Source organism: Sapajus apella, unplaced genomic scaffold (genome assembly GCF_009761245.1).
Source record: "Sapajus apella isolate SASKATOON/1434 unplaced genomic scaffold, GSC_monkey_1.0 scaffold1, whole genome shotgun sequence".
NCBI lineage: Eukaryota > Metazoa > Chordata > Mammalia > Primates > Cebidae > Sapajus > Sapajus apella.
Window position 1 is genome coordinate 27,881,831 of NW_022436941.1, and position 13,604 is coordinate 27,895,434.

The 13,604-nt window shown below is 39.8% G+C and overlaps 2 protein-coding genes across 6 annotated transcripts in view; one reads left to right on the forward strand and one right to left on the reverse strand.

Annotated features, from left to right (window-relative positions):
* REEP5 (receptor accessory protein 5) overlaps nt 1-1,295 on the forward strand; it is a 40,533-nt gene extending 39,238 nt beyond the window's left edge. The window contains exon 5 of the mRNA XM_032274383.1: nt 595-1,295. Coding sequence (XP_032130274.1) covers nt 595-644 — 50 coding nt within the window. The 3' untranslated portion in view covers nt 645-1,295. The remainder of the gene's footprint in view (nt 1-594) is intronic.
* SRP19 (signal recognition particle 19) overlaps nt 1-13,604 on the reverse strand; it is a 55,959-nt gene that overhangs the window by 37,131 nt on the left and 5,224 nt on the right. For 3 of the 5 annotated variants that reach the window (XM_032274404.1, XM_032274394.1, XM_032274391.1), the window contains exon 5: nt 12,666-12,697. The exons of 1 other annotated variant lie outside the window; for it this stretch is intronic. In XM_032274404.1, the coding sequence (XP_032130295.1) occupies nt 12,666-12,697 (32 nt within the window). Of the gene's footprint in view, nt 1-12,148; nt 12,698-13,604 lie in introns of those variants that run through there. One more of the 5 variants, XM_032274414.1, reaches the window with a different exon arrangement.

The window sequence follows — 13,604 nt, forward strand, 5'->3', positions numbered from 1 at the left end:
TTTTTTTTTTTTTTTTTTTTGAGACAGAGTCTCACTCTTTTGCCCAGGCTGGAGTGCAGTGGTGCAATAATCTGGGTTCACTGCAATATCCGCCTCCCGGGTTCAAGTGATTCTCCTGCCTCAGCCTCCCGAGTGGCTGGGACTACAGGTGCGAGCCACAATGCCCAGCTAATTTTTTGTATTTTTTAAAGTAGAGACAGGGTTTCACCATGTTAGCCAGGATGGTCTCTAACCCCTGACCTCAGGTGATCCACCTGCCTTGGCCTCCTGAAGTGCTGGGATTATAGGTGTGAGCCACTGCGCCCAGCCTGAATGTCTACTTCTTTTGATGCTTAAAGGAGGACAGATAGTTTAGGTGACACTGTCATAACAAGGGGCTAGGCTAGATGACCTTCAAGTATTTTGCTCATTAAGATTTGTGCTCTAAAAGAGTTACCTTCTCCATTTCCCGGAAACTCTCTTAGCCCGGACCACAAACCCCAACATGATCGCACCTGAACATGAGTCATCGAAGTTTTGTTATCTAATAGCTACAGTACGCACAAAGCTTGCATTCCAAAGAGCTTTGATATATTTTTCTTTCACTCCTAACAGCCAAGAAAGCCACCGTGAATTTACTGGGTGAAGAAAAGAAGAGCACCTAAACCAGACTGGATGAAAACTTCCTGCCCTCTCTGTATCTTCCTACTAGAGCCTGACGTTATATTAGGAACTGTGGTATAATTATTTTAATAATGTTGCCTTGGAAACATTTTCGATATATTAAAGATTGGAATGTGTTGTAAGTTTCTTTGCTTACTTCAACTGTCTATATACATAGGGAGTATTTTAAACTTAATGCAGTGGGCAGTGTGCAAGTTTTTGGAAAATGTATTTTGCCTCTGGGTAGGAAAAATGTATGTTACTATCCTGCAGGAAATATAAACTTAAAATAAAATTATACACCCCATAGGCTGTGTACTTTACTGGGCTCTCCCTGCATGCATTTTCTCTGCAATTACACTTAGAATAATCTTTATGGTTCTACTCCATGTAATGCACAATTTTATATAATTCTGAAATGTTTTTAAAGTATTTGTGCACATGTACATACAGAAATGTTACTGTCTGACTACAACATGCATCATGCTCATGAGGAGGGAGCAGGGGAAGGGTGTATATGCCATTTATAACTTCTGTACAGTAAGACCACCTGCCAAAAGCTGGAGAAACCATTATGCTGGTGTGGTCTACTAAATTTAGAAAATTAATATGTGATTAAGATGCAAATGAACAAAGTGAAAAATGAAATCTAATGGAGATTGGCTTGGTTGTTTCCCTAGTATGTGGCACATGAATACCAGGATAGCTTTATAAAATAGTCACTATAGTGATGAACAGGGAAATTTACACAAACATCAGTAATCTGTAACTCTCAATTCCCTGTAGAACTAGTAATACTGTCTTATCTGCTTATAAACTTTACATTTTTGCCTATTGTTAAGATGCTAAAATGGAAACCATTTCTGGTTTTATCTTCAAAGTAGAGAAACATGTTGATTTAGTCTTCTTTCCCAATCTTCTTTTTTAAACCAGTTTAAGGAAATTCTGAAGACTTGCCTACCTCTAATTACATGTATTTTTTTGTTTATATCATTAGCAACAACATGCTAATGATGACACCTAGCTCTGAGAGCAATTCTGGGAGAATGAAAGGAAGCATAAGATAACCCATAATCTGCTTGGCAGTAGTTCAGTCAATCTACCTTCAGTTTTCCTATGGCCTTAAAGGTCAAACACAAGAGGCTTCCCTAGTTTACAAGTCAGAGTCACTTATAGTCCATTTAAAGTCCTTCATCTATATTCTTTGTGTTGATAAACTGCACATGGCTACATAGTAAGTATTGTAACAATAAAGTTAAAATGGATGCCTCCATTGATCTGCCGAATCATTACAGAGAGCAATTTATCTGGACTAGAAAATCTGAGTTTTACACTATACTGTTCAGAGTCCTTTTGGGCCGGGCGCGGTGGCTCACGCCTGTAATCCCAGTACTTTGGGAGGCCGAGGCAGGTGGATCACAAGGTCAACAGATCGAGACCATCCTGGTCAACGTGGTGAAACCCCGTCTCTACTAAAAATACAAAAAAAAAAATCAGCTGGGCCTGGTGGCGCGTGCCTGTAATCCCAGTTACTCAGGAGGCTGAGGCAGGAGAATTGCCTGAGCCCAGGACGCGGAGGTTGCGGTGAGCCGAGATCGCGCCATTGCACTCCAACCTGGGTAACAAGAGTGAAGCTCCCTCTCAAAAAAAAAAAAAAAGAGTCCTTTTGAATTAAAGTAGACTAAAACAAGTGCATAACCGAAATAACAAGATTAAATATCCAGCCAGTAAAGTATTTTTTAAGGCAAATAAAGATGATTAGCTTGTCTTGAGATAACAATCAGGTAAGATCATAACGATGTCTCATGATGTAAAAAATACTAAAGATGTCAGTACTACGGGACAGTATCACTCTAATAATATGGATCAGAGCATTTATTTTGGGGAGGAAAATGGTGATTATTGGCATTTTATTAAACCTAAAAAAAGCTTTGTAGAAAGCAAACAAAATTGTTCTTGGAAGAAAATCAAGTTTTAGATTAAAAAAAAAAATTTTTTTTAAGTATCTAAGAGTTTTTAAATCCTTCTCCCATAAATAAAAGTACAATTTTCTTGGTGGCAGAATGAAAATTAGCAACTTCTAGCACATAGTATATATAATCAGATTGTTAGCATATAGAATATATTATCAGACAAGATGAGGAGGTATAGGTTACTATTGCTCATAATGACTTACAAGCTAAAATTAGTTTATATTAAAATAAATTCTGAATGCAATTTTTTTTTGTTTCCTTGAGACCAAAATTTAAGTTAATTGTTGTTGGCAGTCTAAGTGTAAATGTTAATAGCAGAAGTTATGAATTAAGCAGTTCTGTCACCCGATTTCCCAAATGAAATACTGCTATGGCTAGAGTTTGAAAAAACTAATTGAGCCTGTGTCTGGCTAGAAAACAAGCATTTATTTGAATGTGAATACTGTTTCAAAGGTATATAGTTACAGAATTCCTACTAAACAGCTTAAATTCAAGAAAGAATTCCTACAGCAGTTATTCCCTTACCTGAAGACTTCAATTTGGATCAACAACTGCTACTCTGGGGAAAGAGTCTTCTACCCACAGCTGAAGAAAACGAGCACACCCTTCACATAAGTTATCACCTATCCTGGAGATGTGATACACTGAATGGAAATAGATGTAAATAAAATTCAGTTCTCATTTAACTGCAATATTTCATTTTATTTTGTGGGACTTTTTTCCTAACCCAGAATTATTTAAGCAAAGTTTTAAGTAAATACAGATAAATGAGCCATAAACACTGCTGTTTATTAACTCTATTCCTCACATGGCTTGTAGTTTTCCCCTGGTGGTTCCTGTCTACCAGAGGAAAAGACTTGCCCTAAAGAAAACATATCAACTAAAAAAGTTTCTACCAATAATTATCACTACATTGAAAGGAAACTTAATCCACTGCTTTTTACCTGCATATTGCATTACACACGAAGTCTCCTATGAATTAAGACAATGCAATGCATGCATCTTGATGTAGTAAACTTTTTACATGTGCCTCCAAATTATGCTGTACTTTGTTTTCAGAAAAGATCAAGAAAAGGACTTGAGAATTTTGATAAAAATACCTATTTCTGGCCTAACGGATCTGTAATCCCAGCACTTTGGGAAGCCACGGTGGGTGGAATGCTTGAGTACATGAGTTCAAGACTAGCCTGGGCCACATGGTGAGACCCCCATCTCTACAAAAAATACAAAAAAAGCTGGGCATGGTGGAGCATGCCTGTAGTCCCCACTACTCAGGAGGGTGAGGTGGGAAGACTTGAGCCTGGGAGATCAAGGCTGCAGTGAGCCAGGATGGTGCTAGTGCACTCCAACCTGGGCAACAGGCCAGACCCCGTCTCAAAAAGAAAAAAAAATACAAAAACACACAAACCTACTTCTGAAGGTATGCGTTGGTCAGTACGGTCTTCTAGATCTGCTTTATGATGTCTGTATGTCTAGAATCATAGTGTTTAGAATAACACAGGTACAATTCAGATCTTTAGCCATCAAATATTATAGTTCTACATAGCATGGCTGAAGAGTAAACACATTTGAGAATGATATTAAAAATTTTCCTGGCTCATTGCTAGAACACTAACTCTTAAAATCTTACAACACACACAACTAAGGAGTTTCCTTGGTTAGATCAATGCTTCCCAAAACTTTGATGTAGGCCAGGCACAGTGGCTCACGTCTGTAATTCCAGCACTTTGGGAGGCTAAGGCAGGTGGATCACGTGAGGCCAGGAGTTCAAGACCAGCATGGCCAACATGGTGAAACCCCTTCTCTACTAAATATAAAAAAATCAGCAGGGCGCGGTGGCGCATTCCTGTAATCCCAGCTACTCGGGAAGCTGAGGCAGGGGAATTGTTTGAACTTGCAAGGCGGAGTTTGCAGTGAGCTAAGATCGCACCATTGCACTCCAGCCTGGGCAACAAGAGCAAAACTCCGTCTCAAAAAAAAAAATTTGGTGTGCATCAGAACTGATGGAAGACAGGTATGAAGAGGAGTGTTGTTAAAATAGATTGCTGGGCTCTATCCTCAAAGATTCTGATTCAGGAAGTCTGGGGTGGGGCAGACTGTTTTGCATTTTAAACAGCCCAGGCAATGTTGACTGTCCAGGAACTGCACTTTGAGATAAAACCGCTGGGTTAGGTAAATGCTATCTTTATATCTTAATACACAGAGGTTTTCAGACCTGGCTGCACATTGGAATCATCTGAGGACCTTTTCAAAAATACTGATATCTGCCTCTACTAACAAAAGCACTGATTTAATTAGTCTACTATGGTACCCAGGTGCCAGTATGCTTTAAAAATTCTTTAGGTGATCCTAGTATGGAGCCAGGTTGAGAACCACTTGTAGGGACTACTAATGAGGGCAAGAATCCCAAAGTCTGGAGAGTTCGTCTAAGAGAGTAGTTCACCGGGTGTATCAGTTCCTATTGCTCCTACAACAAATCACAGCTGCTTAAAAACCGGGCAAATGTATATCATCTTACTGTTCTGGAGGTCAGACGTCCAAAATGAGTTGGCTGGACTGAATTCCTGTGGAGACTCCAGGAGAGAACACACTTTCTTGCCTTTTGCATCTTTCAGACCCTGCCTGCATTCCTTAGCTTGTGGCTTCCATTCCTCCAACCTCTGCTTCTGACAGCACAGCTATCTCTAATGCTGATTTTCCTGCCTCCCTCTTCTAAGGATCCTTGTGAAATGGGGCCCACCTGGATAGATAACACAGGAGACTCTCTTCAAGATTCTTAATCACATCTGCGAAGCTCCTTTGCCAGGTAAGGTTAACATATTTACAGGTTTAGGGGATTAGGATTTGGACATCTTTGTGGAAGGCATTATTCTGCCTTCCAGGCCTGGCTTCTTTGGGTATACAGTCACATCCAACATCAGAAAATCACTGCAAAGGGCAATCTTAATGTTGGGAGGGAGCTAAAATAAGCGGGAGGGGTAAAAAACTACCCTATTCCTGCCCAAGGACTAGTTTATCCTCTGGATTTTAAGAGACTGGAGTGGGAGACACAGGCAGAGTTGAGAGGTAACTGTATTAAAAACAGGATGGGATGACTAAATGCTGAGACAAATTTCCTCCACCTTGAATTCTCCCACTAGGATCCCAGAACCCTGACAAGCTGACTTTATCCACTTGGAATATGTTAAGGCTCCTCTCTGAAGAAGCTGACCACCTCTGATGTCAGCGTACCAAAGGTTTCCCAGCCAGATTTCCTTTAATGAAGTTCACAGGGTGCACACCTTTTTTATGTGCTTAGAACTTTTTTTTTTTTTTTGAGATGGAGTCTCTGTCACAGAGGCTGGAGTGCAGTGTTATGATCACAGCTCACTGTAGTCTCAAATTCCTGGGCTCCAGCAAGCCTCCTACCGCAGCCTCCCAAGTAGATGGGACTACAAGCACATACCACCACATCTGGCTAATTTTTTAATTTTTATTTTTGTATACATGGAGTCTTCCTTTGTTGGCCAGGCTGGTCTTGAACTCCTGGGCTCAAGTGATCCTCCTGCCTTGGTCTTCCAAAGTGCTGGGATTACAGGCATGAGCCACCATATCCAGCCACTCTGAACTTTTGTGGTTTTTTGTTTTTTGAGACAGGGACTTATTCTGTCCAGGCTGGAGTACAGTTGCGTTATCACAACTCTCTGTAGCCTGAATCTCCTGGGCTCAAGCGATTCTCCTGCCTGATTCTCCAGAGTAGCTAGGACTACAGTTATGTGCCACCAGGCCCGTCTAATTGTTTACTTTTTGTAGACAGGGAGTCTCCCCATGTTGCCCAGGCTGGTCTTGAACTCTTAGGATCAAGTGATCTTCCTGCCTCAGCCTCCCAAAATGCTGGGATTACAGGTATGAGCCATGGCACCTGGGCAAGATCTCAACTTACAATCAATCTTTTGGTTCTTCCATCTTAAAATCAGCAACCAAAACAAGGCTACCTAACATGACAGGGATCAAAATAAAAACAGAAGGAAAAAAAAGGAAGTTGGAAACAATAAGACTATAAATATCACCTTCCGAGAAATAAATTACATCCATGAACTAAGAATAGAATGCTGTAAAAAACAAACATGCAGATGACAAAAGATCTTAAAGTAAAAAAGATAAAAAATTCAATAGGAAAGGTTAGAAAATAAAGCTGAGCAAATCTAAGAAGTAGAATATAAAGGCAAAAAAGATCAGAAAATCTAAGGACTAGCCCATCAGGTCTAATATTCAAATAAAGAGTTCCAAGAAAGGTCAGAAAGGGGAGAAAAATCATCAATGAAATTTTCAAAAAAAATTTCCAGAACTCAAAACACAAATTCCCAGACTGAAAGCCCACTTAGCTGCCCAAAACAATGGGGGTGGGTGGGGAAGACCCACACAAGGCACACAACTGTGATATTTCAGAATACTGCAACCAGGATCACGATAATATATAAACTAGAATGGCTAGAACTTCCTTCCCTTCAGCTACAAGAGGTCAGAAGACTAAGAAGCAATTCCCTTGAACCCCTCAAACAAAATGACTTCCAAAGCTAATTCTATATTCAGCCAAATAGTGTAAAGGCAGAATGATGACATTTTCAAATATTCGAGATCTAGGAACATTTTCCTCTCTTGCACTTTTCTCAGGAAGATCCTGAGAACAAGCTACACAAAACAAAGAGGTAACACAAAAAAGAGGAATACATGGGATACACAACAGAGGATCCCCAAAACAGCAAAGCAGTGGCTTCAGTCACTCCAAACAATGGTGTGGAGAACCCAGAGTGAAGCTGTGCACTATGTCTAAAGGGTAAGAGATCAGAGCCAGGCAAAGGACTCCAGAAGAGATTTTAAAATGATGAGGCTAGGCACAATGGCTCATACCTAATCCTAGCACTTTGGGAGGCCATGGCAGGCGGATCACTTAAGGCCAGGAGTTTGATAGCAGCCTGGCAAACATGGTGAAACCTCATCTCTACTAAAAATACAAAACTTAGCAGGGCATGGTGGCACATGCCTGTAATCCCAGCTACTGGGAGGCTGAGGCACAAGAATTGCTTAAGCTTTAGAAGCAGAGATTGCAAGAGCCAAGATTGCACCACTGTACTCCAGCCTGGGTGACAGAGTGAAAATCTGTCTCAAAGAATAAAATAATGGAATAAATAAATGATTTGATGTGAACTTTTTGAAAAGACATTTTGACAACTGATAGTTTGTGGATGAATTAGTGATATTTAGGAAATAAAGCAAATGAAAGAAAGAAAGAAACATTTGGTTCCAAAGAAGTCCAGAAAATTAGTTACTTGAACCCAGGAGGCAGAGAGGCTGCAGTGAGCCGAGATTGTGCCACTGCACTCCAGCTTGGGCAACAAGAGCGAGACTCCCTCTCAAAAAAAAAAAAAAAAAAAAAAGAATCTTCTGGGGATCTCGTTAAACACATCTGAATTCTGGTCCTTCAACCATAATTTTAGTAACAAATGTCCTACACGGCTGAGCTATAAACAGAATGTATAATGATGTAAACTCTGAATAGTGGTTAAATTATTAAATATATTGACAGGCTGGGAAGATGGGAAATATGCAAGTGTATGGTGGAGAAGGAAAGAAAACTAAATCCTCCTCTTCTGCAGAGAAGTTAATGCCTCAAACAGAAACACACTATTAAAGCTAGCTGGCTTTAAAAATCATATATAATTTTGATAACAACAGAGTCCTTAAGAAGTGGGCAGAGGATGTGAACACAGTTCATAAATACAAAAAGCACTTCAACAGCTCCATACTCTACTGTCTCATTAAGAATCCTTTGTTAAGGTAGGTGTGGTGGCATACCCCTCTAATCCTAGCCACTTGGGAGGCTTGCTTGAGCCCAGGAGTATGAGGACAGCCTGGGTGAGATCTCATCTCTAAAAACATTTTTTTTTGAGATGTTGTTTCACTCTGTCACCCAAGCTGGAGTACAATGGATCACTGCTACCTCCATTACCTGGGGTTCAAGTGATTCTCCTGCCTCAGCCTTCCGAGTAGCTGGGATTACAGGCAACCACTACCATGCCTGGCTAATTTTGTAGTTTTAGTACAGGCAGGGTTTCACCGTGTTGGCCAGGTTGGTCTTGAACTCCTGACCTCAAGTGATCTGCCCACCTCAGCCTCCCAAAGTGCTGGGATTACAGGTGTGAGCTACCACACCTGGCCTCTAAAAATTTTTTTAATTACAAATTTTTATACTCAGGAGGCTGAGATGGGAGGATCTTGAAGCTGGGAGGTTGAAGCTGCAGTGAGCTGTGATCATGCCACTGCACTTTAGTCTGTGAAAAAGAGAGCCCTGTCTCAAAAAAAATTTTTTTGGTTGTTTTAAAAAGATTACAGTTATCACTTAGCAATCGGCAAAAAAGAAGAGTTCACTGATTGCACCAATTGCAATAATGTAAAGAAACAGCAATATATTGTTACAGCAAAAGTTCTGAAATCTTAAGTGTTTTATGTTGTAACAGAATACCACAGACTGGGTAACTTAAAAATGAATAGAAATTGGCCAGGCACAATGGCTCATGCCTGTAATCCCAGCACTCTGGGAGGCTGAGGCAGGTGGAACACGAGGTCAGGAGTTCAAGACCAGTCAAGAAGGTGAAACCCCACCTCTACTAACAACTACAAAAATTAGCCGGGCACAGTGGCAGGCACCTGTAATTCCAGCTACTTGGAAGGCTGAGGCAGGATAACTGCTTGAAGCTGTGTGGCGGAGGTTGCTGCGAGCCGAGATGGTGCCACTGCACTCCAGGCAACAGAGTGAGACTGTCTCAAAAAAAAAAAAAAAAAAAAAAAGAAATGTATTCGGCTCATGATTAGCAGCTGGGAAATCTAAGAGCATGACATCAGTATATGGCAAGGGTCTTTGTTGTTTTGTGATCCCATGGTGGAAAGTGAGAGGGCAAAGAGGGTGTGCTCAGGAGAGCAAAAGAAAGATTTGGCTAAACTCCATTTTACAACAAACCCACTCCTGAGATAGTAACATTAATCCATTCTTGAGGGTGGAACCCCCACAGCCCAATCACCTCCCAAAGTTCCACCTCTCAATAATATCACAATGGCAATTAAATTTCAACATACATTTTGGAGGGACATTCAAAACAGCACTGACAATCCTTATTGTCCCATAACTGAATCACTTCCAGATTTCAACCATCTTTCTGTTGGCAATTCTTTTAAGTTGGCTACCACAATATGCTTTATGCTTTTTTTTTTTTTTTTTTTGAGACAGCTCTCTTTGAAGTGAGTGCAGTAGCATGATCATAGCTCACTGCAGCCTTACCTCCAGGACTCAAGAATCTTCCCACCCTGGTCTCCCAAGTAGCTGGGACTATGGGCATGTGGCACCATGCCCAGCTAATTTTTTTTTTGTAGAGTCAGGGTCTCACTATGCTGCCCATGTTGGCCTTGAGTTCCTGGACTCCAGTGATCCTCCTCCCTCAGCCTCCCCATGTGCCGGGATTACAGGTGTGAGCCACTGCACCTGGCCCAGTATGCATTCTCAACTACTGTCTTCCTTAGCTGCCTTGGCTGTCAGGACTGAAAAAGCTATACAGTCACCTCTCATCTGTGGTTTCAGTTACCTTGGTCCAAAAATAGGTGACTACAACACAATATTTTGAGTGAGGCTGACCACTACCACGTACTTTTTATTAAAGTAATTGTTATAATTTTTCTATTTTACTGTTAATCTGTTACTGTGTCCAATCTATAAACTTTATCATAGGTAAGTATTAGCCCATTCTCACACTGCTATGAAGAAATATCCAAAACTGGGCAATTTAAAGAAAACAGGTCTAATTAACTCACAGTTCCTCATTGCTGGGGAGGCCTCAGGAAACTTACAATCATGGTGGAAGGCAAAGGAGAAGCAGGCACCTTCTTCACAGCGTGGCAAGACGGGGCGAATGCAAGCAGGGGAAATGCCAGATGCTTATAAAACCATCAGATCTCATGAGATTCACTCACTATCACAAGAACAGCATGGTGGAAACTGCCCCATGATACAATTATCTCTACCTAGTCCCACCCTTTACATATAGGAATTTGGGGATTATAATTCAAGATGAGACTCTGGGTGGGGTCACAGCCAAACCATATCAGGTATACATGCATAGGCAAAAACAGTATATATATATAGAGTTCAGTACTATCTGCTGTTTCAGGGATCCACTCACAGTCTTGGAATGCATCCCCCGAGAATAAGGAGGACTACTGTGTTCGCTTTCCCAGCCTCTGCAGCTAGAGATGGACATATGTCATAGTTCTCAACAATGAAACTAAGTGAAATCCTGCTGGGAGGAATTCTGATAAATCTCTTGCTTTCCTTTTAAAATCTCTTGCTTTACCTTTCCTGGAGGAATTTTGAGAAATCTCATAACTATGGTCTCAGCTACTTGGGAGGCTGAGGTGGGAGGCATGCTTGCCAGAAGTGGCTGGCACAGCTATCTTTTCTTCCTGCCTTGAACTCATGTAAATGTCAGCCCTTTTACAAGCATGAACAACAATCATAAAGGTGTTAGAAATATGCCATGGAGAGTGGAGTGGAAAAATACAAAAAAAGCATCACTGAGAGCTAAGCCAACAACTACAGCATCCTCACTTGGCTTTAACATATATGACAAAAACCTCCTGCTTAACTCCCTCAACGTTTTGTTACACAGCCAAACACACCCATTTTCTCAAAGAAGGCTGCTCTGAATTATGTTTTACACATAATTTCCCCAGTATTTATTTGTAAGTCAAACATATAAACTCTCACACTATAATGTTCACCCTAAAACAGAAATTGTTAAGAGTTAAAAAAAAAAAAAATAAGTAAACTGGCCAGCTGGTTCACGCCTAATAATCTCAGCACTTTGAGAGGTCAAGGCAGGAGGATCACTTGAGCTTGGGAGTTCGAGACCCTGTCTCAATTTAAATAAATTAAATAAATACAAATCAATCTCCACAATTCTGGGTTTGCTTATTTTACAATCAATAGGATTGTTTAACTGTGAGCAATAAAAATGTAAAGAAAATGTAATTTACTGAAAATATGAGGTAGCTTGCAGAACTTAAGGGAAAGCTAAACCAGGCCTCAGGAAGAACAGGAATCAGGATAGCTCAAAATCACCACTTTCAGAAACTGCTCTGAAATAAATTCAGGAGCACCAATCCAATTTAGTTTCTTGAAGCAAAGTGTACCTCAAGGTGCTAAAGCACAGTTAATTTTAGAACTCCCATGAAAATCATGTTCTTCAACCTACAAAATAAGCAAATTTAAAGCTTAAAATCTAGGACTTTCCATATCAAAAAACTAACAATTGAACAATTTGTTTACAATAACAGATTAAAATCTGATCTACAGACTGTTTACAGACTCCCCTGTCCCCTACCCACAAGAAGATCTACCACTTTCTTCTAATTTTAGGCTCACAGGGTGGAAACTTTCACTACCTATTTTATTCTTAAATACCTCCTCCTCTCCTAGCATTAGTTCATAAGCAAAAGCTGTAAAAGTCAGTTTCAAATTTTATTTTATTCACTTAAAAGGTGGACAAAAATGTTTATTTCAAATCTAATTGAAATTCATCTGAAACAAGTAACTTATTTCAAGTAACTTATTGTACAGTCCATTGTCCATTTAAAAATATTCTTTCTTCCAAAAAAAACTGCACTGAAAGACAAAAAAAAAATTATTTTATAGTGCATAAAAGCGAGATGCAAACTTCTGATGTGAATTTGTTTCAATGTCAACTCCGATGATAAAGATGAGAGGCACAAGGGTTCACAGTTCAGTTAAATGATGCAAACAAAAAGCTTCTGGTTTCCTCTGATACAAATTAGAAGCCTCCATTCATACATCTTACAGTAGTACCACATACTTGATGTTGATACTAGGTTACTTCTTTTTCTTTCCTTTCCCTTTTTTACTTCCCTCTCCTTGTTGAAGACTTGGGTCACCACCTCCTGTTTTTTGTGTCCTTGTTTTTAGTTTAGGTATCATTTCTGCTGCATACAACATTACTGACTTACCTAGGAACCAGAAGTTAGGCTTAGTGTATAATCTGAGAAATAATACATAAAAAGTCATTAACTTGAATATCACAAAGAAACTATCACATCAAGAAAATGGAAAATAATTTTTTTAAAAAATTAAAAATCATATGACGGTGAAGACACTCACTGGCTCAAGTGTGGGGAAATTTACTGAGAGTGAGAATAATGCTGAAAATATTTAAATGAATAAAATCAAAAGGCAAAACACTAAGTATGAAACAAAAATTCTGGTCTTGGTCCTAGTAATTAGCAGATCTAAGGAGTATATATCTAAATATATCTCAGATAGGAAAGAGAGTCAGAATATCATTGTATCTTAAGACACTGAAACACAGGGTTTTCTGAGTCTTACAACAAAAAACAGTATCAAGTTACAAGAGATCTGATAGGTAAGATCAGATGATCTACGCTTACAGGCATCCCTGCTCTGCATACCCACAACCAGCTACCTTCACCCCAAGAGACCAAGCTCCTCAGCTCTGCTTTCTTTTTACTATCTTACTCACTTGGATCTTAGTGGAAATAGGAAGTGACATTTTTTCACTACAATTTCTATCCCTATTTTATTTACTAGTTAATTAAAAATTTTTGTTTGTTTTTGGTCTTTTGAGATATAGTATAGGAAAATGTTGAAGAGGAAAAAAAAATATCAGAATATACTATCTGTCACTCCTTAATCACAACCTGAAGCACCTAGCAATACCTACCAATCCTGACGGGTTTTTGTATACAAAAAAACAATCTACTTTAGGCTAAGCCCAGTGCCTCATGTCTGTAATCTCAGAACTTTGGGAGGCTGAGGCAGGAGGATCACCTGTATCCAGGAATTCGAGACTGGCCTAGGAAACATAGCAAAGCCCCATCTCTGGAAAAAAATGAAAAATTAGGCAGGTGTGGTGGCATGCACCTGTATTC